This window comes from Ursus americanus, chromosome 20 (genome assembly GCF_024610735.1).
Source record: "Ursus americanus isolate L20-20 chromosome 20, mUrsAme1.1.p, whole genome shotgun sequence".
Lineage (NCBI taxonomy): Eukaryota > Metazoa > Chordata > Mammalia > Carnivora > Ursidae > Ursus > Ursus americanus.
In genome coordinates this window covers 3,200,256-3,227,195 of record NC_142146.1, presented here as the reverse complement: position 1 = coordinate 3,227,195, position 26,940 = coordinate 3,200,256, and the positions used below count along the sequence as shown (strand labels likewise).

At 40.0% G+C, this 26,940-nt stretch overlaps 1 protein-coding gene across 1 annotated transcript in view; it reads left to right on the top strand.

The window, feature by feature from the left end:
* The window catches only part of ABHD5 (abhydrolase domain containing 5, lysophosphatidic acid acyltransferase), a 30,659-nt gene extending 10,179 nt beyond the window's left edge, over positions 1-20,480 (top strand). Inside the window, exons 2-7 of the mRNA XM_045798361.2 lie at positions 2,102-2,187; positions 4,715-5,087; positions 13,180-13,334; positions 15,700-15,811; positions 18,285-18,471; positions 19,027-20,480. Coding sequence (XP_045654317.1) covers positions 2,102-2,187; positions 4,715-5,087; positions 13,180-13,334; positions 15,700-15,811; positions 18,285-18,471; positions 19,027-19,116 — 1,003 coding nt within the window. The 3' untranslated portion in view covers positions 19,117-20,480. The remainder of the gene's footprint in view (positions 1-2,101; positions 2,188-4,714; positions 5,088-13,179; positions 13,335-15,699; positions 15,812-18,284; positions 18,472-19,026) is intronic.
* Positions 20,481-26,940: the final 6,460 nt, after the last annotated feature.

The following is a 26,940-nucleotide window of genomic DNA, read 5'->3' as shown; positions in this document are numbered from 1 at the left end:
CAACTACCGTTTATTGAATGTTTAAATATTTTATCTTGCAAAAACACTCCATGCTTCATATTTGTGATAGTCATCCCCAAAGGTAATGGTCTCCAAAGATGTGTCCATTTTCTAGTTCTCAGAACCTGTGAGTGTTACTTTATATGGCAAAGATTTTGCAGCGTTGCAATTTAACTGATTAAGTTAGGAACTGTGAGATGATCCTGGGTTATCTGGGTGGGCCCTAAATGCAATCACTAGTGATTCTATAAGTGAGAGGCAGAGGGAGATTACAACAGGCAGAAGAGGAGAAGTCGCACAGAAGGCAACGTGGTAATGGACACAGATAACTGGAGTGATCCTGCCTCAGATAAAGGATACCAGCAGCCACCAGAACGAAGAAGAGGGCGAGGAATGGATTTTCCCCTAAAGCCTCTGTTGGGAGTGGGCCATGAATAAACTTCTGTTGTTTCGTTAAGCTACCAAGTTTGTGGTAATTTGTCATAGCAGCCATTGGAAACAATGCATTTGTTATGGCAGAACACACATTATGCATCCTTATGTGCATGTGCTCATGCCCTTTCCTTCACTGGGGATGCCTGAACTACCACTCCACCTTTTGAAATAATCCTAGTCATTTTATAAAGATCTAGTTCAAAAGCAACTCCCTGATGCCCTCAAGAAGAACTAATCACCCTTACCTCTGTTTGATCATTGATATGCCCCAAGTGATTAAAACAGTTCCTCATAGTAAGTGCTCAATAAATACTTGTGGAATGAATCAATTCCATCATGTATTAAAGTTCCTGGGTCACCTGTTTCCTCCATTAGATTACCCCCTCCTTTCATATAACATTGAGTTAATTTAAGGCATACAACTGTGTTGATGTGATACATTTATATGCCATTTTTATGCTGCAGTATGGTTATGATTTAGCTAACACCTCTGTCACATCACATAATTACCATTTCTTTTTTGTGGTGAGAACATTTAAGATCTAGTCTCTTAGTTTTGAAGTATATATACAGTGTTATTGACCATAATCATTATGCTGTGCTTTAGATCTCCAGAACTTACTCCTCTTCTAGTTGTAAGTTTGTATATTTTAGCCTGTTTTATTTTTAAATATTCCTTGGCCTCATTTTCTTGTCTCCATCCCTGTTGCCAAAGCCTTGGTTCAGGGCCATACCTCCCATCTGAAACCTATAGTAGTTTATCTTTCTTCCTCCTCATATTCTGTTTCACCAGAAGTCTCGCACTTTAAATACTGCTGGTCAGGTGCTAAGCCCTTGCTAACTGTCAACTAGCTGCTGAAGCTCCACGTGAGCCCAGACTGTTAGGATAAGCCTGTGATCTGCTGCTGCCAGGCCAGGAGTTAAGTGCTCACCCTCTTGGTTAGCTACTAGCAAAGCCTGCCTGTGCCAGCATCGCCACACCTTTCGTTGCTGGTTGCCTCAGGCTTGGTTCCTTGTTCTCTTTCTTTAGCTGTCTTCTGCCAGAGGCCTGGGTCATTGTTTTCATCTCCTATTTGTTGGACCCCAGAGATTTTCACTAACAGTTAACCAGGTCACTCTAGGCAGGTTATGTATACATAGGCCAACCTTCTGCATTTGTATAGGGGTGCATTCCCACTCTGAACCATGAAATTTGAAGATTTTTTTTAAAAAAAAATCTCCTATTTTAATAAGATTTCTATTCTCTCAACCTTAAGATTTTATACCTGCTTGTGAGCCTGCCATTGAAGTGAACCTACTCATGGTCTTTGTCTTTTTTGCACTTAACACCAGGGTAAGAGGCTGTCTTGTAGTGGGTTGGGGTGAACGCCTTTTTTGTCTTTTCTTGTTCTGCTTATTTTTAATTTCTGCTTGATTACTTGGAGTCTGACTATCCATAAATATGGATTTTGATATCTACTTGTAGGGTCACAGGCTGAAGTTGAATGTCTCTTCCCCAGTACTTTACCACAATGCTTTGTATGTATTAGGTGGATTCTGCCACATGTAGATAGTTTCACCATCACATAGACAGTAAGTTTCCTATTCTGCGTTTCTTCGACTGTAACAGTTGGGAGTTGAGAAGAGCATTAACTTACCTCTTTGTATTTTCTTTTTGATGCTCCAGGTCAGGATGGCTAACTGGCTGGCTTCCCACGTGGTGCCCTACATCTACATCACACCTTAAAGAAGCTGAAGAGAAAATTTTAAAATGTAAGGTTTTCTTTTTGTAAGTTAACTGAGCTGTTTGCTAAAATAGATCATATTGCCCAGAAACTGGAGATAAGCATCTGTTGTGTGTTAGTTTGTTGGCAAAAGTGCTTTTTCCCTTTTCCATTGTTATCAACAGGTACAGAAATGTTGGGAGGCAGGGGTTCTCAAACCTTTGTTCTTGGGTCCCTGTTATACTCTTAAATTAGTAAGGACCTTAAGGAGCTTTATCAGTTATAGCCATCAGTATTTACCAATTAGAAATTAAAACTGAATTATTTAAAGTATGTTAAATTATTCATTTAAAAGTAATAGGAACCCATTATAGGTTAAAATAAAGAACAAGTTTCTAAAAATAACTACTTTCCAAACAAAAACGTAGTGAGAAAAGTAGCATTGTTTGCAAATCTTTTTAATGTCTGGCTTAATATAAGATAGCTGGATTCTCATATCTGCTTCTGCATTCACGCTGTTGGTAATCACATCTATGTGGTCTCTGGAAAACTCTGCTGCGTACCCATCAAAGAATGAGAGTGAAAAGGTGTCTTAGTTTTGTTATGAAAATAGTTTTGACCTCATAGATCTCTTGAAAGGGTCTCAGGGACTCGCCAAGGCCCTTGACTACAATCTGGTAATAGGCTCTAGGTGTTCCAGAAGCGGTAGCCTTGTGTAGTGGAGTGCGTACTGGACTAGAACAAGGTAACCTGGTCCAGGCTCAGATCTGCAATCAGGTGATGTCAGGATCTTGGGTTAGTCACTTTCTCAGTTTCCCATTTATTATCTGTGAAATGAAGGAGTAGAATGATCCTTAGAGTTCCCTCTGATTCTAGTTTCTTAGGATTCTTTAATTATGCATTTTAGTGGTGTGGAAACATTTTTTTTTTTTAATTTCTTATGAGCACTGAAATTTACCCAAACTTGTACTGTCAGGGCAGTCCGGGTATCCTTGGGTATACTTTTAAGCAACGGTGCTTATTGTGTAGTTTTGTTCTGCTGATACAATTTAGGAGTGGATTCAGAGGAGTAGTTCACATACATGATTATTGTGAATGCATGTGCAGATGTTTGCCCATGCCTGCTTTTCAGTCTCTCTACCACAAATGAATTTTCTTGTTTGTGCATTTGAATGATTCAGGAGTAAGTAACTGTAACTGAATATATCCATAGGAAGGGACAGTTAGCTATCTTACATGAATTTTTAGCATGAAAATAAATTTCTACTTAGTCTGTATACTTACTTGGGTAATCTTGTTCCTACAAAACTGGGAAAGTTGACATTGTGGTTTACTAAAATAAAAAAAAATCATGTCAGGAGATACAAAAGGGTGCTAGATGCTCAATTTATGCATTTAACAAACATACTGATTCCCTACCGCTAGATTCCAGGGATGCAAATAGGAATGCAAATAGCCCTTGATTTAGTATCAGATGGGAAAGCAAGTGACTTGTAATGCAGTAGGGTGAGCTATCTAATAGAGGTTACAGATGGTTTCTATGGAAATATGCAGACATCTGTGTTCAAAATGCTGACATGGTTTGGTTTGGTTCTAATGCTGGATCATCTTTTCTAAACTGGTATCATTTCCCCCCATTTGGAGGCTTGGGCTCTGTTAATATTCTGAATGAATGCTGGGTTTCCTCTTTGCTGCTACTATGTGGTACAAAACTCAAGATTATTTCTTTGGTTAAAGGGCAGAAACTCCCAGTTCTCCAGCATTTGTGTTCTGCAGATGAATATGCACAAATTAAGTGGTATATATAAAGTGTCTATATTCAGTTGATAATTTAATGAAAGGAAGTTCAAATTGGTTTCATCTTTAGTCAACTTGGGGGAGATTTAAAGTATTGAGTCCCACAACATTGAAGGCAAGTAAAAGTTTTTATCTACAAAATTGTGATTATTTGTATTTTCTAGGGAGATTGTTGGACTTGAACCCACATTACCTGGCACATCATGCCAGGACTTCCTGCCATACCCTGTCACCTCTTTTCTACTAAACTTTGAAGTGACTTAAGATTTCAGTTATGTGTTCAGTGCAGGTACTGCTAGTCCTTCACTAAATTTGTGGTTTTTAGGGAAAAATGTTTCTTTTGAGCCCGACTTCATTCTTCAATGATTAATCCTCAAGTGTTAGACAAATTCAAGGTATTCTTTTGTTATTGTCTGCAGAGTTAGAGACATTCAAATAATGGGTCCAGTGAGCACTGAGTTCCTCTCTAGTTCTAAGAGTGTAAAACTCTCATTTGATAGATGTGAAAAGAAGTCCAAAGAGTTAACATGACTTGCCAAAGACCTTGGCCACAGGTACTTGAGATTTAGCTGAGATAGAACTTCCCACTTAGATGGTAATTGAGAATAAACTGCTTCAATAAGATGTGTGCTTTTTTTAGGAATGCCCTAATGAAGGCAAAAATCATATGAATGGATACCGGATAGTTTCTAGATTATTAATTTCTGATTGCTCTGAGAATACTCCCCTTCTCATAAGTAGTGAAGCTAAGCAGAATTTCTTTTTTATGTTTTCATTAGGTGTCCCCTGCACATACAAAAAAGAACCTGTTCGTATATCTAATGGAAATAAAATATGGACACTGAAGTTCTCTCCTAATATTTCAAATAAGACTCCACTTGTCCTCCTCCATGGTTTTGGAGGAGGTCTTGGACTCTGGGCACTGAATTTTGGAGATCTTTGCACCGATAGACCTGTCTATGCTTTTGACCTGTTGGGCTTTGGACGAAGTAGTAGGCCCAGGTTTGACAGTGATGCAGAAGAAGTGGAGAATCAGTTTGTGGAATCTATTGAAGAGTGGAGATGTGCCCTAGGATTGGACAAAGTCATCTTGCTTGGACACAACTTGGGTGGGTTCTTGGCTGCTGCTTATTCGCTGAAGTACCCATCACGGTAAGTGATGCTGACAGAAGGGAGGCACCCAAGTGCCAGTCTCTAGCTCCTGTCCTTGGTGGTTGTTGGTGTCTGAGCCTTATACGACAGATTCTCTTAAAGGACACCAAATAGCCACAACCAACGCCGATTTAGTAGCTGAAATAAAGATGTCAGGGTTTTCCTGTTACACATGCTACACATTGGTAGAAGGCTTGAGAAAGGACTTTCTCTTTGCCAGAGTTAGAATGTCTATAATTTAAGCCACAAGTAAGAACTGTTTCGGTGGTATTGTTTATTATTATTGTTATCATTAGACCTGTGGATCGAACAGTCTTTTCCTAACCTTTTTCCAGGTTATAATAAGCCATAATATGAACTGAAAGGTGAGTAATTAGAAGTCCTGGGTGCCAGTGCTATCTTTTGGCTTAAAGCAAATCCTTCAACCTTGAAGCTTTAGTTTTTTTCACTTGTAAGGTACAGAAAATACATCTGCGAAGTGTATCTGACAGGGTTTTTATTGTACTGTGCCCTACCTTTATGGTTACAAAATTATTTTTCAGAGTAATTGAATTAATGACTTCAGAATTTTGCTTCAGAATCTTTTAGCATCTACTCCTATCTTTACCTTATTTTCTCATACTATATCCTATTATTTGTTTCACCTCTGAGCAGAGGTCACATTTGAGTGCTAAGAAAATAGAAGAAAAGCTCTTTTTTTTTTCTTTTGCTTAGCCTTTGGAAAGAAACAACAACATTTTTATGTTGTCAGTGTATTTTTCCATTGGACTAATTTTTAAATCCCAAATTGCAAACACCTTTGACATTAAGGTCTGTGAATGAGACATGGGATGATGGTTATTCTCCGACGGCATGCATGTACCTGTGAAGCTGCCCCATTGTGGAACTCCAGGAGTGCTGTCGACACAGGGTTTGAAGTGTAGAGCAGCAGCGCTGTGTACTCAAGGTTTTCTTCCCCTCAAACAGCTGACTTTTCCTCTGTAGATTCTGTATGTCAACTTTAGCATTAACACTTGGTTTTTCTGGAGAGTTCGTAGTCCTGTGTGTGGTAGATGATGTAGTCCTGTCAGTTGGCAGACCCTTGCTTTCAAAAGAAATCCAAATTTTCTTTTTGTAGTTGGCTTTTAGGGTTTACTGTCTTTTATTGTGTTCTACTCTCAATGGAAAGTAAGATAGGAAATGGATACTTTTCTGGTATAAGACAACAGGGCTGTGGGGGTAGATGGACTTCCTTTGTTTCTTATCAGGAGTTTATTATGTCTGCCTTGCGGTATTTATTCCTTGGCAACGTGATACGGGACTATGTAGGGTAGACTCTGGCCGTGAAACCCCTAAGTCTTAGAATCCTGACCCTTCATAGCTATCTATTATTTAGGTCATTTGGTGAGATTTTCATTTGCCACTATGAAGTGCTCTGAGGAAATCAGTGATTCAGAAGAGAATGAGCACTTTAAAACCATTTATGAAAGAGAATAGCAACATAGTTTGAATGACATGGTGGGCAAAACATGTATCTTAAACAAAGCCAGTGATCCCTGCATTGGACTGACTGCATTTTAGAAAATGGTTTTTGAATGCTTGTGTCTAATGTAGAAATAAAACTGAACTACTGGGTCAGGACCACGAATCACTAAGTATTTGTAATAAATGAATGTGAGAACACTTGAAATAATTAACACGTTTAAATTGGCTGATTTTTGAGTAGAACTATGTAGACCATGTTTGGATATTGAAGCCTGTATTCTTCACTGCATAACTTACAAGTTATTAAATACAAGTTAATTTCAAAATAGTGAGGTTCTTTGGATTTTCAGATATCCCAAATACTGAATGAAATTCCGTCAGACCACTGTGGTTGGCACATAGTAGGTGCCCAGTGTTAAATGAGTGAAACAAGGAAGCCCTCAGACTGAGGTGGCTCTAATGCTCTGGGGGCCTACATAAGCAAACCAGAATCTAAGCTGGTAAGTACCTCAAGGTTATGAAATTAAAACCTAAGAATAATCAATCACAAATAGCCAGCTGGGCTTTAAGCCAATCAGATAATTTCCTTTCTTTGCTTACACACCTACTCTGTACAGGTCTTTACTCAGCCTCTCTTGGCGGAGCACACCTGACCACTCAGGTTTGGCACTGCCACATTCAAATCGATTTTTGCTCAAATAAACTTAAAATTTTTCAGTATGCCTAGTTTATCTTTTAACAGTGTTAACTGAGGATGGAGCTACGTACTCTAAATGTCTCTTACCTAGCTCACTCGATCCAGCTTTTTTAAAAAGATTTTTATTTTTTTTTAAGAGCAGTTTTAGGTTTACAACAAAATTGAAAGAGAGGTACAGACATTTCCCATATAATTCCTGCCTGTACACGTGCATAGTCTTCCCCACTGGGACCGTTTTTATTATGCTGTAATGAGATTAAAATAAATCTTGGCTTTTCCGAAAGATTTTGCAGGGAGGGGGATGAGAAGAGGGAAGAAATGGTCTGATAGGGATCAAATGAGATTCATTTAATTTCTGTCACTCACTGTGCCTTTTTCCTTGTCTTTTTTTTTTTCTCCTAATGGACTTTGAGAGAGTTACTTTTTCCTTTGCCTCTTCAGGTATAACAAACACAGTCTTTCCTTTTTTTTCTTTCTGAAGTAAAACAGTTTCCCCTTAATTCTTTAATTCTCCTCACTTTCTGTTTCTATGCATGCAGGAAAAAAACACAAAGACAACACTTTTTTACTTGTCTTAGTCCAAAGCTATTTCCATGTTCATCTTTTATGGGCAGTCCCATTCATTTATTCCTTGTTTATTTTTTTTTTAAGATTTATTAGAGAGAGAAAGTGCTAGAGTGCACGGGAGTTGAGGGGAGGGGCAAAGGGAGAAGGAGAGAGAATCCCAAGCACACTCCCTGCTAAGTGTGAAGCCTAATATGGAGCTTGATCTCACGACCCTGAGATCATGACCTGAGCCAAAGTCAAGAGTTGGAGGCTTAACCGACTAAGCCACCCAGGTGCCCCTTTTCCTTGTGTATTTTTATAGGACAGTTTGAGGAAAAGAATGAAAGTGCCTAGTTTACTAGTTTAATGTTCTTGTTTAGGAAACATTCTTTTGCTAGAGAACGGATAAAACCCAGTCCATTTTCTTTCTAATTTTTTGGTACATTATGTCAGCCTGAGTGCTTCATCTCTATGAGCAGCGAAGTGCCTCTGTCCATAGAAGTTGTTTTATGGTCTAACTTGTGGCGGTGGTCACATATCTTTCCAATTCTTGATACTGATTGTAAACTAAGCAAGCATTCAGCAGTTGTGATGCTTTATGTAAAAGCACCTAGATGATTCCTCCATTGAAATATTGGTGATGACTGAAATTCTCTAACATTACGTTCCAGCAGGTTGGTGTGTTTAAAGAATGTCGAGTGACTGTATGTGTTTAGAAGGCTTAAGGTGAGCTGGGGAAGAGACACAACTTAACCACCTGAGGAACAGGAGCTGCTGAGGGTTGCAAAGGGCAGTGGGCAGGTCTGTGAGAACTCTCGATGAGAACCTGGCCCAGTGTGCTATCCTAAATAAGTGCAATGTAAGCTGAGGTTGAGTCTCAAAGGAGTGTAGCAGGTGCAATGTAAGCTGAGGTTGAGTCTCAAAGGAGTGTAGCAGGAGAGCATTCTACGCAGTGGGGACAGAAATTGCTAGGTGGACACCTGGGCCATTCAGGAAAGGCAATGTGGCTGGTGAGCAGAGAAATTATGAACCGGTTTGTAGTTGGGCCCCAGCCCAACTCCCATGTTCCATCCCCCCAAATGACCTTCATTCATCTCAGTTCTCTTACCATGATGTGTAATAATTAGACATGCCTCGTAGTTTCACTTATAAATTAATGTGCTATGTCACAAACAGTAGGGCCACTTGTGGTGTGAGGTGTTGTGGCTGCCATTCTGCTAAACCTTCTTCATTAGGCCATGTCTGATCCTCTTAAGGTAGGCACGGGGAGAGAGTAGAGTAAGCCAGCAGTAATAGCCAAACATGCTAACTCCTTTTTTTAGTCTGTGCACTCACTTTTGCTGTTAATTTTCCTTCCTTCTGGCCCCTACTGTTCAGGACACCATAAGCACTGTGTTATAAACTAAGGAAAAGGAGACTATAGAAACTTTTATTAACTTAGAAAGTGTTTAGCAAAGAGAATAGATAGAAGAGGTTGCAACTGGTCTTTACTTCTGCGCTAAATGACTTTCAGATCATCCAACCTTGCAGCCTTGCCTTTCTCTTTCTCCTGACTGTACAGAGGTGGGCTGAGCATTTCCTGTCCACCTCTCTTGAGAAAGGCTGCTCTGCTGGAAGTTGGAGATCTTTAGTTTGTTGTTCTCTGGGCCTGCTGCATTCTTCCCTCAGAGGCTTGGAGCCAATGGGAAATAACTGGGGCTAACTTCATTTTGAAAATGCTTGCTTGTACACTGACTAGAATTCTTCCTGTTCCTTTTCCTTGTTCTGGAAATGTGTCCTTTAGATTCTCCTGTGAGTATTGGTTCTGGGTTTGAGTGTTCTTGTTGTATTGTTTCTGCCTGGTGGCTGACTTTAAAGCTCATGAAAGTCAGGTTTATATAATATAGCCTTGTTAGCGTTTAGACTCAGCTATCCCAACTTGTTGGAGCAGATGTTATCCACTGCTTTGTCCTTTAGGCTATAATCTGCTCACCATCTTCAAATTCAAGACCTGCTCTGATGACTAACCTGAAGAAGAATGCCTCTTTAAATGTTTTCAAACTGATGGGCTGTTCTCTTGTTCCTGCTCTGCCAGTTCTTTGTTTTTCCTGTAGTTTGAATCAGTCTCTTGATTCCTGACAAAGATGTCTGATAGGATGACTGCAGTGTGCTGTCTGGCCAGACCCATTCCTTACTCCTGGATATGAACTAACAATCCTGTCATGCTCTCCTCTATGGAATATTAGAGGATTGGGTCTAGATTACTGGAATAGTTTAGATATACATTAAAGCCAAATAACTTCTATCACATGAGGAGATAATCTTTTCACTAGAAGAGTTGGTGAGAGGATAGCCTGGGAACTTGGTCTGGTGCAACATTATAATAACCTGTGAGCCAGAACCTGTGCTCAGGCTTTCCCGAAGAATAAAAGTTAAATTACTCACTGCTCACATGATTCCAGCCCCCCCGCCCCCGCCATGTGAGTCTTCCTGTGCTCCCTGAAAAAAGTCTTCTCTAATAGTCTTCCTAGTTTTGCTACTATAACTAGCTAACATTTACTGGATATTTATTATTCGATAGCCATAACCTAAGTGCTTTGCGTGGTCTATCTTTTTAAATGAGTCTTACAACCAAAAATAAGCAACAGTTATTTTCTGAGGCCTTTTACATGTAGTGATGCAGAGGACACATAACTCCAGTTTAGACAATTTTGCAGAGCTTTTAAAAAATTGTTTTCAAACTTTTTCTGTAACCCCTCAGTAAGAATTATATATGTGTGTATCTGAAATAAAAGTTTCATGCAATGATACTCAGGCTTGTTACATATTTTTCTATTCCAAATTATACAATTAAAAAGACAGCAGACTGACTCTGACTCTCTAAGTAGATTTTACTACCTGCTAATGTGTAGTGACCTGCAAGATTCATATAAGAAATACAGTGTTCTAATGTCATCTGGGGGACCAGAAAAATCCAGACTGGACTAACTCCTAGCTTATTCTATGAGTATTTTTGTTTTGTTTTGTTTTGTTTTTCTGAGAGAGAGAGAAAATGAGCAGAGGGAGGGGCAGAGGGACAAGCAGACTCCCCGCTGAATGAGGAGCCCGATATGGGGCTGGATCCCAGGACCCTGAGGTCATAACCTGAGCCAGTCGGACACTTAACCGGAGGCGCCCCTATGAATACAGTTTATAAAATTTGTATATTCTTATAGACAGGGACCAAAAGGAAACATGGAAAAACAAATACTCCAAATGTATACTTAATATCTATGTGCTAAGCACCATGCTAGGCTGAAGACATAAGATCGAACAATTGTTGGGTCAGTTCATTCCCTTAAAAAAAAAAAAATGTCATCTTCTCTAGTATATATACTTTTCATAATTTTGTTAAACTGGCATTTTTATCTAGGGACGCTATTTTGGAGATCGGCATTAAACAAGGCAAGCCAAAACTAAGGCGAAAACAAAACAATCACTTAGCTAGAGATAGACAAGACTTGACCTCCCGCGTGTTTTCCTTTGTCCTCCCCCTTCTTGGGTTAGCAGGTAAGGCTGAGAGCAGACGGCAGGATACCAAAATAAATTCATAACAAAATTTAATCATCTTTTAACGGTAAAGTATGTTTTGATAAAGAGTTCGTTTTTCTCTTTAGGAGCTAAGTGAATAGTGAATAATACTAGCTGTTTCCTAATGGGAATCTCTGCTGCTTTCAACTGGGTGACTGTTTCATTAATTCCACCCATACCTCTGGCATGCCTTCTCCTCCCTTCCCCTCCCCCTCCTTCAAATCTCACTGTGGACTGTAATAAGAGGAATTTAGGGGGAAGTCCATATCAATTAGTCTCTGCCATTAAAAAATAAACTCCCTTCCATTCCCCCTTCCCATACACATTAGAAAATAGTCTCCTAAAACTTTTAAGAGTGCAGGCACTCTTAGGTATGTGGAAATCTCATTTATCACGTGATAAAGTACCAATCTCCACACAGATTGGTACTTACATTCTGCAGATGCTCTGAAAGAGTGTAGGCTGGCCTAGAGTTGATAAAAGGTAAGCTTTACCTTTACTGATATGTTATCTTACGTTGCTTGGTCTGTTCTTAGAGCCTTCTACCCAGTGGCTTGTTGGCATCGGTTAGTATACTGGAGTCAGGAAACAGGGGTTTTAGCCCTACTTCTCCATGTCTTGGAGCAGGTCACGTAGTGCATCGCAGCTTCCTTCTCATCTGTGAGATGAAAGATTGGGCTGAGTATTCTCCAAGGGCCCTTGGAGATCTGTGCACTGGGTCTGTGCTCTAAAGCTTCCTGTTTGAGAAAATGCAGTCAAAGCAAAGGACTCATTACTAACTCATCCTTGTCTGTGGTGGCAAAAATAATAAAACAATTTATATTGAGAATAATAGCCATCTGTGTCCATGTTCTAGTTTCAGTTATGACTTAAGAGAGAGATGTTAGAATCATTGTCCATTCACCCTTGGGAAGTTCCTGCTGGCATTTGTTTGCTCTTCTGGTTATCGGTAAATATCATTTGTGCCATGCGGCCTTTATGCTTTATTTAGGATTTTTATGACATATAATACCATGATGCAGGCACGTGGAAGTATTGCTGTTAGTTTTGGTTTTCCCTTAGCAGGAAGAGGTTTTCATAAGATGGAAAAATTTAAACTATTAATGATACAAAACAATTTTATATGAGATTTGGCTGAAAATGTTCTTTGGTCAATAAAGAAGAAAATTAGGAAAGGGTTAGGAACAGAATCCGTATGATCAGTATATCGTGATATTGTGGGTAGGGTAGATGTGCTCATGTTCACCAAATAGAATCTCAAACCAGGGGAAATTTCTACCCACATTATTACATTATCTCTGTGTTTGTGGAAAGTTCATTTGAAAGTCCTTTTGAACTTACCTAATGTGCTAATTTCATTTTTAGAATGATTGGTTCATAGGAGATAACTGTTGTTGGTGTTTGAAGCTATTTTATGAGTGTAATATTAATCTTCAGTCATTTCTGCAGTGTCAGCCTTGCACTGCATGGAACCATTGGGCTTTTCTGAGTGGTCAGTGACCTGTATCATCCACCAGAAGGTAGCTTCAACAACAAATACCATTCCTCAAGAGTAGCCACACAATTATGTGCCCTTCCACATGCCCTTTATGATCCATATTTACGTATATGAAAAAGGCAGCTCTCTTCCTACAATACACCTCTCAAATCCTACCATATCTGAAAGTTTACATGTAATAAGAACATGATGTAACTGGTCAGCCATTCGTCTTCTCTTTAATGTGAAGGTTTTGGAAGGTGTTTCTTTTCTACCTTTGCTTTATAAATCGTGTTAATTCTTTAGAGTCCTAGGTTGAGTTTGCCAAATTGAAATTATATTTGTTCTTCCTCCAACAGGGTTAATCATCTCATTTTAGTGGAGCCTTGGGGTTTTCCTGAGCGACCGGACCTTGCTGATCAAGACAGACCAATCCCAGTGTGGATTAGAGCCCTGGGGGCAGCACTGACTCCCTTTAATCCTTTAGCTGGCCTCAGGATTGCAGGGCCCTTTGGTGAGTGTTTATATCTGTGTCCTAGGAAAGCAAAATGTTTATAGATTGGCTGTGGAGGAGTATTTACTGATCACCATTGTTAGAATCTTAAAAAACAAACGGAATCTTTTTCTCCTCCTCCTCTGAATTACTAAATTACTTTTTTTCCTCCCCTAAAAAGTACCAGTCCATGCATAAAAATAATGAAACCAGGATCATCTCAAAGAGGAGTCTTTATATTGTAAATATTACAGTAATTAGCAAAACTAAGAAGGTGGGAAATGCTCCCCTATGATTAGTCAGCCCAGGGTGCGGGGAGAAGTGCAGCATGTTGTCCTGTTGGTGACGGTAGAGAGCCTTTGGCTAGTTGACGATACCCAGCTGGGTATCCATCACGGATGATCACAGAGCCTGACTTGATTGCCTGTGGGGATAATAGGTATGATCACATTCTCAGATTCCCTTCTTGCCCCATAATGTCAGAGTGTTAAGAAGATAAAATCATCCTTTTCCTCAGAGATTTTGGAGACTCCTGATTTGTGTTTCTGGTCATATTTTGAAGTACCAGTGTTTAGTCTGATTTAATTTCATTTGACTCTCAGCTCCTGTCTCCACTCCAAAGCCAAGGGAATCTCTTCTTCTCTCATTGTCACCAGTGATGGTAGTCTGGACCTCCACTTTCCTTCTTACAACTTGTATCAGTGAGGAGTGCTTTTAGCTATAAGTAGCTGAACACCTAAGTGGTTTAAACCATAGGGCCTTTCATTATTTCCTTAACAAGCAGGCTGGAGGCAGGTGGTTTTAGCATTTTTTGTAGTAGCTGACTCATTGATGTTGGGGTTTAGGCCTGCAACTGTGATTCTCTTGACCTTTTTCCTCATGGTGTTTGATGGCTGCTACGGCAGGAAGCCCCGTCCCACAAAGCAGCACTCTGAGCAAGAAGAAAGGAAAGAATAGAAAATGGTCTTCTCTCCATATGCTCTGTCAGGGAAGAAAGTCTTCCTTGGAACGCCCCAAAAGGCCTCCCCTTATGTCTCTGCCCACTCCTGGTTCTTCCACTAGCAGAGAAGAATACATTTGTGTGGCTGAGCAATAATGATTTGTTGCCAGGGACTGGAGTGAGGGGCCCACTTTCCTGGGCATGTTGCTGCCTAACTGATAGACAAGAGTCAGGTTCTGTTAGCAAGATGAGAAGAGAGGGGTGGGGAGGGTGTGGGAATAACTACTGCAGAGGTAACAGTAGATTCTGCCCCCCTCTGCCCAGGCCTGGCCCCTCTTTGTCCTACTGCCTCCATTTGGGATAGGGAGAGCCATGGGACTGCAAAGGGACCACACCACAAAGGGACCACAAAGAGAGCGAGCGACCACACCACACTCCCTTGGTGCTCTGACAGATAGCCTTTCTTCCCACCCTAGCCCCTCACCCCTCCTGAGGGGAGCCACTCCTCTTAGGTGCCTGGTCCTCCTTTGATGGACTATTTAAGAACTTCATTTAGTCCGTACAGTCCTGAAATATAAATGGATTGTGCTTGATTACAATTACACAGGGAGCAATTATGGGAAGAGTAAAGTAAGAAAAGAAACTAGGAGACAGTGGTTGGGGAGGGAGGATGCCTAGGAGGGGCCCTCTCCCACCATGCTCTCTGTCTCCCACTATTGCTTGCATGTAGTTGGGATGGGACATGATTTAGAATATCAACCACATCATAAGAACTTTCCATGGAGCTGTACAATTCCTTCAGAGGTAGGAAGGAGGGCCAGGAAAGAAGTAAGTCCTTGCTAGAATAATGGGCAGTGATAGCAGGAAAGGAAACTGGCTAGCCCCCAAGGCCCCAGAAGGGAAAACAGTGACCAGATGGAGGCTTCTACTCTTCATCCTTTTTCCTCTGGGGAAAGGATGTCCTACCTCTCACCTCAGGAGTGGATCGCCTTCTCCAGGAGGATTGGCAGTGTCCCAAGCAGAAACCCTGGATTTATTTTTCTACAGAAAGACTTCTATATTTCAGTTTACTTCATTTAGATACTAACGTGTTATAATTTTGGGAGAAATACAAATTAATAAGTTAACTTGAGCTACTCTACTCACCTGCCGTGTTTAATAGAATTTATTTTCCTACAAAAACAAGTCTTAGAAAATTAACTTGTATGTTTTGGGCCCCTGAAGCACATATGTAAGGCAATATAGAATACTCTTTATTTCTTATTTTAATTCTTAGGGAACTTGGGCAGAGCAGCTTCTAGGATCTGTGTTCTTTTCCACATAAAATATACATTTGAATATATGTAGATTTGTATGCATGTAACACTCATTCTGTAAGCAAACACAAAACCTTTCTGTATTCTGTCAGTTAACTATAATTTAAAACATTCATTTCCTGTTACATAGGCTTAAGTCTAGTGCAGCGTTTAAGGCCTGATTTCAAACGGAAGTACTCGTCAATGTTTGAGGATGACACCGTGACAGAGTACATCTACCACTGTAATGTGCAGACTCCAAGGTAAGGGTTAGGGTTCTAAATTTATTGTGTTGGCGTTTAACACTTTTGTTCTTTGAAAACATGTGAATAGTCTAGGAGATTTTTATCAGTAGTTAACTGACTGATACATCTTAATTTATTCATGTATTCATGGAGCACCTAGTATGTAAAACATTGTACTGGATGCTGATGAGAGACTAGTTAGAAGAAGCAGGATGTACTGTCTTACCCGAAAGTGCTTATGGATAAGTTGAGGAAACTTTGGTCCTAGATATCTCTAGGAGGTGGTTGGAGTTGAGAGATAAAGAAGAATTTCATATAAAACAGCATTTCCAAACTGAGTATGCATGCTCTACAAAAAAAGGACAACTGGATTAAACAAAAGTAAATGGTTTCCTGTATCGTGGATCTTCTTAGAAACTTTTGCTATGCCAAAGGGTCTCCCAAAGTGCATGGGAGATGTCAGTCAGCATGGTTCTAGTTTACATGGTGACTGCACCCCTCTTTTGCTGAGCAGTTTTTAATGACCCTGGATCAGCATGAGAAGCACTGTGAAGAGTAAGTGAGGGCTGGAAGATGGGGAGGGGGTTTTGCAGGTATTTTGACAGTGATCAGAAGAGGGGAGAAAGAGGGAGGAAGAAAGAGCCTGTGAGCATGGTGGTCACAGGGAGCAAGAGAGCCAAACAAAGGTGTTTCCTGTTTTTTAGAATACATGATTTATGGACATTAGGTGCAAGGCACCAGTGGAGAAAACAACCTGAAGATAGTGGGGAACTAGAAGGAGCCTGGAAGACAAGACCCTGGAGTTGTTGGGAGAGGGTGAGGCGCAGAGTAGGCAGAGGAGAGCTCCAGTTCTCATGCTTCGTGGTGGACCAGAATTACTGGGGGAGCTTGTCTAAGATGTGATTCCTGAGCTTTGTTTCTAAGACTGATTCAGTGATCCTGGGCTGAATGTTTCACAAATGCTTCAGAGGACTCCGTTGTAGGTGGGTCAAGGGGCCATACTTCAGAACCTGGAAGTGGTACCTCAGCCTTTCCAAGGTTGAGACTTGGGTGCAAGGACGAGAGGCTAGGTGCAGAGCCAGCCTCCCTCACTTTTGGCAGAGAACACGCACACCTGCTTTATTAAAGGGTCGAGGCCGTGGCAGCTATTGGCATGGAGCCATTGCCTTAGTCTTTTTAAGGTTAGAGGTTCTGGGGCAAGGGTGTTGGGAGGCTGGAGAGGTTTGGGGTCCTGAGGAAATTGACATTTTGTGACTCACTAGGCTGTCGAGTCTGGTGGATTAGAACTTCACACTCTGCTGACTTGTTCCAACAGTTTTTAGTGGTCAGTCCCAGGTACATCATCTGTTCGTATGCTTGGTGTCCATGCTTCACTTACATGCCAGGATTATGTGTGCCTATGTAGTGCTAGTTTGTTGTCTTTCTTGTCACAGAACTTGAATTCTTCATAACAGGCAATTCAGAGTTATGCCTAGTACTGCAAGGAAACAGAGGTAATAGCAAAGTGGGTCTATCCTGCGAGTTTGCAAAGTGTTCCGTGTTTTTTTGTGTGATGATCAGTCAGGTGTGGGCACAAGAGAAGACACAGAGGCTCAAGAAAGCAAAGTTTATTATACTCACAGGGCTTAGAGAGAGGGGGTCACTGAATGCCATGAAGGGTTACAGGGAAGTACCAGATTTTGGTCAGGTGGCAGAAAACAGAGTGCTAGGAAAGTTGAAGCCGGAACTTTTACTGGGTTCTTCAGAAAGGCAAGGCAGGGACATGGCAGACAGTTCTGGACTGGGTAGTTGAATAATTTCGGTGGGCTCTAAGACATAGGGGTGGTCTCTCATTGCCTGGTACCTGGCCCTGGGATGATTAAGGCTGAGGAATATTGCCTCCTAGATATGTGGGCAGTAGAGAAGAGGCATGGCTCTGGATTGCTTAGTTGGCATATGACAGACATGTTCCCAGTTGAATCCTTTGCTGTCTCTAAGAATGGGTTAGCTCCAGGAGGCATAGTCTCTCCCTAGCCAGAAAGGTTTATTAAACATTAAACGTCTTTATATGCAGAGAATAAAAATGTAAATACACAACAAATACTTAATCTGCATTTCTTCTTATCTTGGTATTGGGTTTTTACTATTACAGGTAAAAAGCTGGTGCCATGCACATGTTGAAAAGATACCTTCTACATTTGAAACAAGTTACAGTGAAAAAAACATTTTAACTCTCCCCACAGGGAATTTAATAATGATAGGTTTGCATGTTTGATTTAGAAGAGGGTTGACTTCCATTCAACTAGAGTTTAGAGCATCCTTGTTTATCAAACAAAAGCACGTATCTTCTGTGGGGATTGTTTCTTGTACTTTCTAGTATGTTATTTTCTGTTTAAACTGGGGTTTTTCTTAAATGGGGGAGAAGCTAAATATGAGTGTTTTCTTGGAGGTGGGGGTTCAGTACATAGTCATCCCCAGAAGTCATATGTGTGTTGTTTTCCTTTTCCCTAAGTGGTGAGACAGCATTCAAAAATATGACTATTCCTTATGGATGGGCAAAAAGGCCAATGCTCCTGCGGATTGGGAAAATGCACCCTGACATTCCAGTTTCAGTGATCTATGGCGCCCGATCTTGCATAGATGGCAATTCTGGCAACAGCATCCAGTCTTTACGACCACATTCGTATGTGAGGACAATAGTAAGTGTGCGGCTGAGTTTGGGTTCTCGGTTGTAGGTGAAGCCTGCTGTGTTATGTTTGCCTTCAGTGAAGTTTCACTTAGTTCCTGTGCTTTTGGATCTGAGCTAGACCTGCAGCCTCCATCAGGACCTGATGTCACTTGTGATGAGGGGCAGGATTCGACCCACACACATTTTCATGTCCAGATTGGCCGTGCCTGTCCCTAGAGCCGTGGCATCCCTGAGGTGGGAGCCATGTTCAGTGGCACCTGACCAACTACCTCACAAGGCTGCATGTTCTCACTTGGTTCATTTGATCTGCTGGCCCTGTCATTAATGGTCAGTTTAGGATGGTTTTTTGCATACAAAATTTTAATAAGGTCCAATAGATGTTTCTCTTTATTCTCAGATTGTTTATTTGATGGAAATACATAAAAGTTACTAAGATCAGTGGTGTTCATTCTTTTACATTTTATTTCTGTATAGCTGTTCTCATTTTCATTGCTAAATGTCTTTGCTTATGTGTTTTATTCAATGCTTTTGCTCACTGACCTTCTGACTCCTTTTCCTTTCCCAGGCCATTCTTGGGGCAGGGCATTATGTGTATGCAGATCAACCAGAAGACTTCAACCAGAAGGTAAAGGAGATCTGCGACACTGTGGACTGAGTAAACGAAGAGGGTGTGGGAGAGGCTGCTGGCGGATAGAGTCCCTCACAGTACTGCGCGGTCTCCTGTGCTGAGTAAAGGAATACAACAAAAGAACCAGCAGTCTTGCCTGTACCTCGCACATGTTTTCCTTATGAAGTCGCTTGCACATCTAAACCAGTTAGTGCCTTCTAGAAGAATGGCTTTCCTTTCTCCTATACAAAATCGAATTAGTCAAGAGTCTCTGAATCTAATAGCTTTAATAAAAGGTTATTTGTTCCTCTGCTCTCCTGAAAAATTGTTATTTTTCAACTGAAATTTTTTTCATTTCTATTTAACTTTGCTATGTCAGGTACTTTCTATATTTCAGCCTATTTTGCCAATTTTAAAAAGTGATTACTAGGTCTATAATTTTATATACTGTAAAAGTGCACTTTATTTTCTCTGCTTGTATTTACCATGTCTAGTAACTGATATAGTTAATCATAGTTTTGTGTGTTTTAAAAAGTTTATCACTTGTTTAGAATCTTTCCCTTCATGTTTGAAATGGAGCGATGAGATAGCATTTTGGCTAAAAAGATGGGAGTTGATCACTAGCATTAATTTTTCTGATTTTTCCTCTGTCCTCTAAGCCATGTTTAACATTTTAAATGTGGTCTATCCTGATGTGTCTGCAACCACATAATTCCTTGAGATCTTTTATATGTGGTATAATGCTATACTTCCAGGGAAACATGAAATTAGTATTTAAGTGATTTAAGTACTGAAACGCCTTAACTAAAAGTCTGTCCTTTCTTTCCCCACCCACCCCCCCCCCATTAATACTATTCTTTTCCATGAGCCAGGATGCAGCATAAGGAACAGATGTCCTTCTGAGGGGATATTAAGATTGCTACCTTCCAATAAGCCAATCATATATTGTCATTAACCTCTAACTCCTATAGATGGGTGCTAAAACTGGATTCCGTTTTTAACCACTAAAACAGAAAAATAGGTGGTGCTATTGTGTCTCATGGCACCAGAAATGGGATAGCACTTGGTTGTTGGGTTTTTGTTTTTGAGGTTTTGTGTTGATTAAATAATACACATACTTGAAGTTATACTATAAAAGCCATAGAAGGTTGATTGAACTATTTAACAATAACTACCATCAAGTGTAACACTTTCTTGCTGTTTAAAATGAAGAAAACTTGTTTGAAACTGTGAAACTTGCCACGTGATAACTGGCTGCTGAGAAGACCCTCCAAACAAGAAAAGAACAGGATTGTCATCAACTGGGCGCCTTTGCCTTATGTTTTGCTAACATTGCTTGTCTAGGAGAAAGGTGGTCATGTAAATAAAAACAGTGAACTGTTTATATGCAAATAAAGGTTTAATGGTTTTGACTGTTGCGTTTTTTAAATGATTAATTAGGAAATCTGTAGTTAAGAGATGTAAGGTTGTATCACTGTGGATTAACTGCCAGAAAAATCTAACTTTCTACTTTCAACATTGTCTTTCCTACAAAGGAATAGGCAAATTGCACTGAAGCACAACAGATAGCTTCCGAGCGAACTGCTGGTCTCCCTTGGCACCTTCACTAGGTCACTGCAAGAGGTAACGTGAGAGCCAAGACACGTTCAGCTCTCTCTACCTGACAACAAAAGTAGCCTGTGCTTTTTATTTAGTATCTTAGAGGGCTAGCTCCAAACCTGTAAGTGGTACAAATAATTTGGGTAATATTTCGTATTTTTGACACACTCTCCAATCTCTCTTAATTGCGTAAATGACAGTTTTCACTTATAAAGGAAGGTTTCTGCGAAGGAAACTTGGTCTCAGCCCTTGGAGGGAGGTTACTAGTTCACTTAGTAAATGGAGTTTCTGAGCACAGATGTGCCAAGTGATTCAGGAAAAAGTTGTACCCAGATGTCAAGTGGAACTTACTTTTCTACCAACTGATTTTGCTTTATTTGAAAAATACTATTGTCGTTCTTTTTAAAAGTTAAGTTTTCCAGTGGGTTATAGACTATGTCATTTTGTGAATATTGAGCTAGCAGAGAAGGTCACAATCCTCAAATTCCTAAAAATACAGTGGGTGCTAATTTTTTTTAAAATTCTATTACAGTGGTTGATCTTTGCTAAATTATACACAATGTACTTCAACTTTATTTTATAGAATAAATTTTACTGTGATAGTTGCAGCAAGTCAGCTGCTGTATATTTTCTTGAGTGTTCAGTATGGCCCAGCCTGTCTATACCACATACGGACCATGGGTCACGTGGGCGTGCAGTAACACTGCTTGGCATTGGGAGGCAAGGCCGCTCCGCAGTGTGCTGACCTCCGTACAGTGGCTGTTTTGTGTTCATGCAGTGCTTAGTGTGATATCTGTTTCCTTCTAAAACTAATTTGCAAAAAAAAGTTTGCCTAGAGTTGGTTTCAGAGTATTATTAGAAAACACTTTTGAAGCATCTCTGTCCATATAGATGTATATTATGTATGTATAGTATTATGTATGTACATAGCTGTATTACATTTATATTATATATTTGACGTGTGTGTGTGCGTATATATATGGGGGGCACATACTAGATCCCAATAAAACAAGTTTTTTCCTGTATAAAGGTATTGGAAAGAATGATAACTAGCCAGAAGAGCCCTAGTAAAGAACTGTGGGGAAGGAGGAATAACCCTACTGGATATTATAACATGACTAAAAACAATATAAAGGCTAGGAATTTAGTATAGGATAACGGAAGCATTCTTATTGAGGACAAGACTTAATGATGTTGAGACAAATGTGGTTAACTACATGGAAGACAACAAAGTTGAATCCATTTCTCACACAGCACAAGGATAAAATCTGAAAGGATCAGAAACCCAGTTGTGAAAATGAAGCCTAAATAACTACAAGAAGATATGTATAAACTCCTTTATAATCTGAAAGGAGGGAAAACTTTCCTATAATTGAAAATCCAGAAGCAATAAATGAAAAAGTTTGCATCTGTAACTGAAAGTAAGAGTTTGGGATGGCCAAATAAAAGCAAAGTTAAAAAGTAAATAAACTGGAAAAAATATTTGCACTATTTGTTACGGAAGGCACACATAGCTCTAATATATGAGGAAAGTTTAAACTTTGAGAAGAAACTGTTTAGAAGAATAGGCAAAAAGATATGAACAGATAGTTCATGGAAAACAACGCAAATGGCCCTTAAACAAAAGAGGGTATGCCTACCCAGGGAAGGGCAAATTTAAACTACCGAGACACCATTTCTTACCTTGTCAGATGGGGGAAAATCCAACTTACACAATACATTGTTGTTGCTGAGGCAGCGGGGAAGAGGCACTCAAAGTATAAATTCCTGTGGATGGAATTTGTTAATAACTAGCAAAATTAAGTATGAATTTGTTCCTTCTCTGGGCAGTCTCACTTCTAACAGTCTATCTGAGGCAAACACTGGCAAAAATCTGAAATGGTGTATGCACAAAGGTCTTCATTACAGCACTATAACCACTAAAGATTGGAGGCCACCTAAATCTGCACTACTACACAGCTGTGAAAGGAAATGACTGTTTCTGTAGACTATTCTGGAGTTCTCTCCAGAGTAGAGGAAGTGAAGAATGGGATCTGTGGTAGGCTACCTATTGTGTAGGAAAGGTGGGGACAAATGAAAAACAAATATGCATCTGCTTCTCTTGTTTTTAATACAATGGAAAGTGTGTTATACCAATAACTAATAACTCAGTTCCCTTCGTAGTGGTGGTAGGGAGCTGAACAGGCACGGCACGTAGATATGTATCGTGTTTTATACTTTTTACTTTGGGATTGTTTCAGTGTTTTCTATAGTTTAAAAAAAAAAGCAACTCTTAAAACTAAGACAAAGTTAACTGTATCAAGCTGGAGGTAAAACCACATATAGAATTACCTCAAGTGACTTTAAAACCCAGCATTTGTCTGCACTTTCCTAATGAAATATATACTACAGACCAAGGAATCACAAAGAAATCTTAAACTGCATTGGGTATTTTTATTTTTAGTAACGATATTGGTGTTATTATTTTGAAACTGTATAGATGATAGAGCACATACTTACATCAGTGGAATTACAAACCAAGATTTTCAGCACAAGAGATACAGGACTCAAGTAAAAGCCTTGCGATTGTGTATTTCAATTGGAAATACTAGTAGAATACTGTGATTTATTTTTCTTTTCCTGAAAAACACGTATCACATAGTTTTGTCCACTGAAAGGTCTTGAAGCAATCACAGCCCAGCGATGAGGCCAGCCTAGCACCAAGACTGTCCCACTAAAGGGGCAGGGAAAGGATAAGACGAGGCTGGACCATCTTGTGTCTGAAAGCAAGGAAGCAATCAGAATAAGGTCATGTCACAAGGACCCAGGAGTCACTTTAGAGGCTCCTGTTGGCCAAAGATGGAGCAATTTGAGCATCAGAAAGGATAGTGGATTGAAATATGAAATATACAAAAATCTATGAGGTCATAATGTTAGTCAGAAACTATGGGCCACCTTTGGAGATTACTAGAGCACCAACCCATTGTTTGGAAAATGGCTAACCGGAAAAAATGAAGCATTTATCCTGACCTCTTTGTGTATCAGGTTAGCTTGATAAGGGAAAGCTGGTCACTTGAGAACCATAGCTAAGTGCCAGAGAAATGATAGGATTAAGAAAGCACCATTTGTCACTTCTAGTGAAATAATGGATCTAGGATGCTAAAAGTGGGTGAAAAGTTGATGGAAAACATTTTGTTGAATGGCTCAGGTTGATAACCTGTGAACCTAGTGATCAATCTTAGTGTTACTAAAAAAAGAACAGCCAGAGGTTAATGCCTCCAATGTGTTGCAATCGCAAGGACCCAACACCAGCCATGAAGAATTATTGGCCGAAACAAACGAAACTGAAGCTGAATGTAAATCAAGCCACCACATCGATGATCAGTGTGTAAACACATGGGGTATTGAACATGTTAAACAGCACACCAAATCCAGAATGTGGGAAATTCCATAGGACAAATAACCCAGTTTCTTCAACAAATCGAAGGTATAAAATAAAGACAATGGATGGTGAGTCGTAAAGACTGGGGAGCTTAAAGAACTTGTTTGGATCCTGATTTGAACAAAACCATTTTAGACTTTTTTTGAGACAGAGAAAAATTTAAAATGCATTGAATATCAGATGATATTAAAGAATTAGTAATTTTGTTGGGTGAAATAATGGTATAGTGACTACATTTCTTGTTTTTTTAAAAGCCCTTATCTATTAGAGAGACACACTAAAGTATTTGTGGTTGAAATTATGACTGGGATTTACCTGAAAATATTCTAGGAAAAAGAGGGGCAGGAAAGAAGTAAAATCAGCAGAATGTTATGTTGAAGCTGAGGGACAGATACATGGAGGCATATGTAGGGATCGGAGACTGCCAGTATAGACAACTTTTTTTTTTTTAAGGAGACAAGAAAGGGCAGACAAGTGGCTAATAGCTGGAGGGGGAACCTGAGAGATGGGGGGAAAATGGTGCCTCAGGAGGGATGGTTGGGGTGATATATTAGCAAAGCTAAGGGCAAATAGGAACTCTCGTATACTATTGGTAAGACTGTAAATAGCTATTACCCTTTGACCAGTAATTTATATGGTAAAATTACAAATGCCACCTGACACAGCAATTTTGTTTCCAGTTTTCAATCTCACAAATAGACTAACACCAATGTGCAAAAACATCTATAAGATTTTCATTACAACATTGTAATTTTATTTATTTTTTTTTAAGATTTTATTTATTTATGTGACAGACAGCCAGCGAGAGAGGGAACACAGCAGGGGGAGTGGGAGAGGAAGAAGCAGGCTCACAGTGGAGGAGCCCGATGTGGGACTCGATCCTGGCATGCCGGGATCACGCCCTGAGCCGAAGCCAGACGCTTTAACGACTGCGCTACCCAGGCGCCCCACAACATTGTAATTTTAAAAGTCTGGAGCCCAATGTAGGATTAAATTCCAGTGTATCCATACACTGGAATATTATGCAGCCTTAAAAATGAGGTGGATCTCAATATATAGGTGTATCAGATCATCGCATTGCATACCTTAAACATTTATATGCCAATAATAATGAAGCTGAAAAAATATGAGGTAGATCTGAACAAATACGAGATCTATAAATGACTATGGAAAATTTTCAAAATAACTAATAAAAAATAAAAAAATTCAGAATAGCGTGTGTGTATACATATATATTACACACAAATATTTGCACATATATAAATATATCCATACATATGGAATAGTGTGTGTCTCTGAAGTCACATTAAGATACACTTTCACGCTCATATCAATAGACATTTTGGAGAGGATAAATATGTACATGAGTGTTAGCAGTGATTAGCTTTGAAGAAGAACAAGTCTGTTTTCTATGTTCTTGTAAATTTTGGATCCTTGTGCATTCATTATGTTTTGGTAAAAATATATAAGTAGAAAAAAAAACCGTAGTTAATACCAAATAGGTAAGAAAATAACTCAAGGGGCTTAACCAGTTGTGGTGTTATCTGTGAGGATGTGCAGACCCAGACTGGGGGAAGAGGGACAGGTGTTCAAAGTTTGGAAGGCTGTAAGCCTCAGTAATTTAATTATCAAAAATTGAGCTATGAAGTCATAATTGGTCTGTTTCTGTTCTGAAATAGAAACAGTCCCAACATGAAACTGCCCCCTTCATTTGTTTAATTTTGCTTAAACTTGTTGCTAGGGGCACCTGAATTAGAATATCTCCGTAACGCTGTATCTCTGTCTGTTAAGCTCCACCTTTCTCTCTCTCCCCATCTCATAAGCACCACCATATCTCTCCTGCTGTTTTAACGTTAGATCAGAAGTGATGAAAATGTACTTGGCTGTTTTCTGGGTATAGTCTGGCTTTAGGATCACTTAATTAGATCAGCTCCCAGATTTAAAATAGAAAAATATTCTTAGCGAGTAGTTTTCTAAATGAATGGATAAGGAATTTTATTCCACTATATGTTTTAACCCTTAAAAACTTTCTGGGGGCGCCTGGGTGGCTCAGTCAGTGAAGCGTCTGCCTTTGGCTCAGGTCATGATCCCGGGTCCTGGGATGGAGCCCCGTGTCAGGTCTCTGCTCAGCGGGGAGCCTGCTTCTCCCTCTCCCTTTGCCCCTCCCCCCATGCTCTTTCTCTGGCTCACTCTCTCTCTCAAATAAATGATTAAAATCTTAAAAAAAAATTCAGTATGCTCACTTAAGACTTAAAAGGTCTCCATGAAGTGCCCATTAGTTGAAAATTTAGAATAACCCACGCCTACTTTTTCTTTATTAAAGAGAAAGTGTTCATCTTGACAGAAGGGGTGATTGGCTGACCGATGTGAAGGCTGGGAGTTCCCAGTCAGGTTGACCCCATCATGTGACACTGGACACTTGTGGAGACAGGTATGGAGAGCTAAATGACCGGGCCCATTTTCTCCACGGTAAGGTCAGACATGTTAGTCATAATGACCAGGTGGGGGGATAAGTGCCTTGTAAACATGACTGCTGTGTTTGTCATGTCGATTATGAGATGCGTCTTAGTTTTTATCTGTGAATGGTTTAAATTGGAATGTAGGGCAATGGAAACAATGAAATGTGGAGACCAGGGTGCCTGACACGAATGACTGGTATTTCGCCTTCCTGTGCCAAGCAGCTTGCTATCTGCCTGCTGATTGTGAAAACCCCAGCAGACCTTTAACATGTATCTATTCAAGACTTGAAAAAGCTGCTCTCTGTGAAGTGGGGGGGCCGCAGAGTTAGGGGGTCTGGGGAGTCAAAGAGGGCGGAGGGAGGAGGCCTCGTGCTGAGCGGCAGGACACGGCGG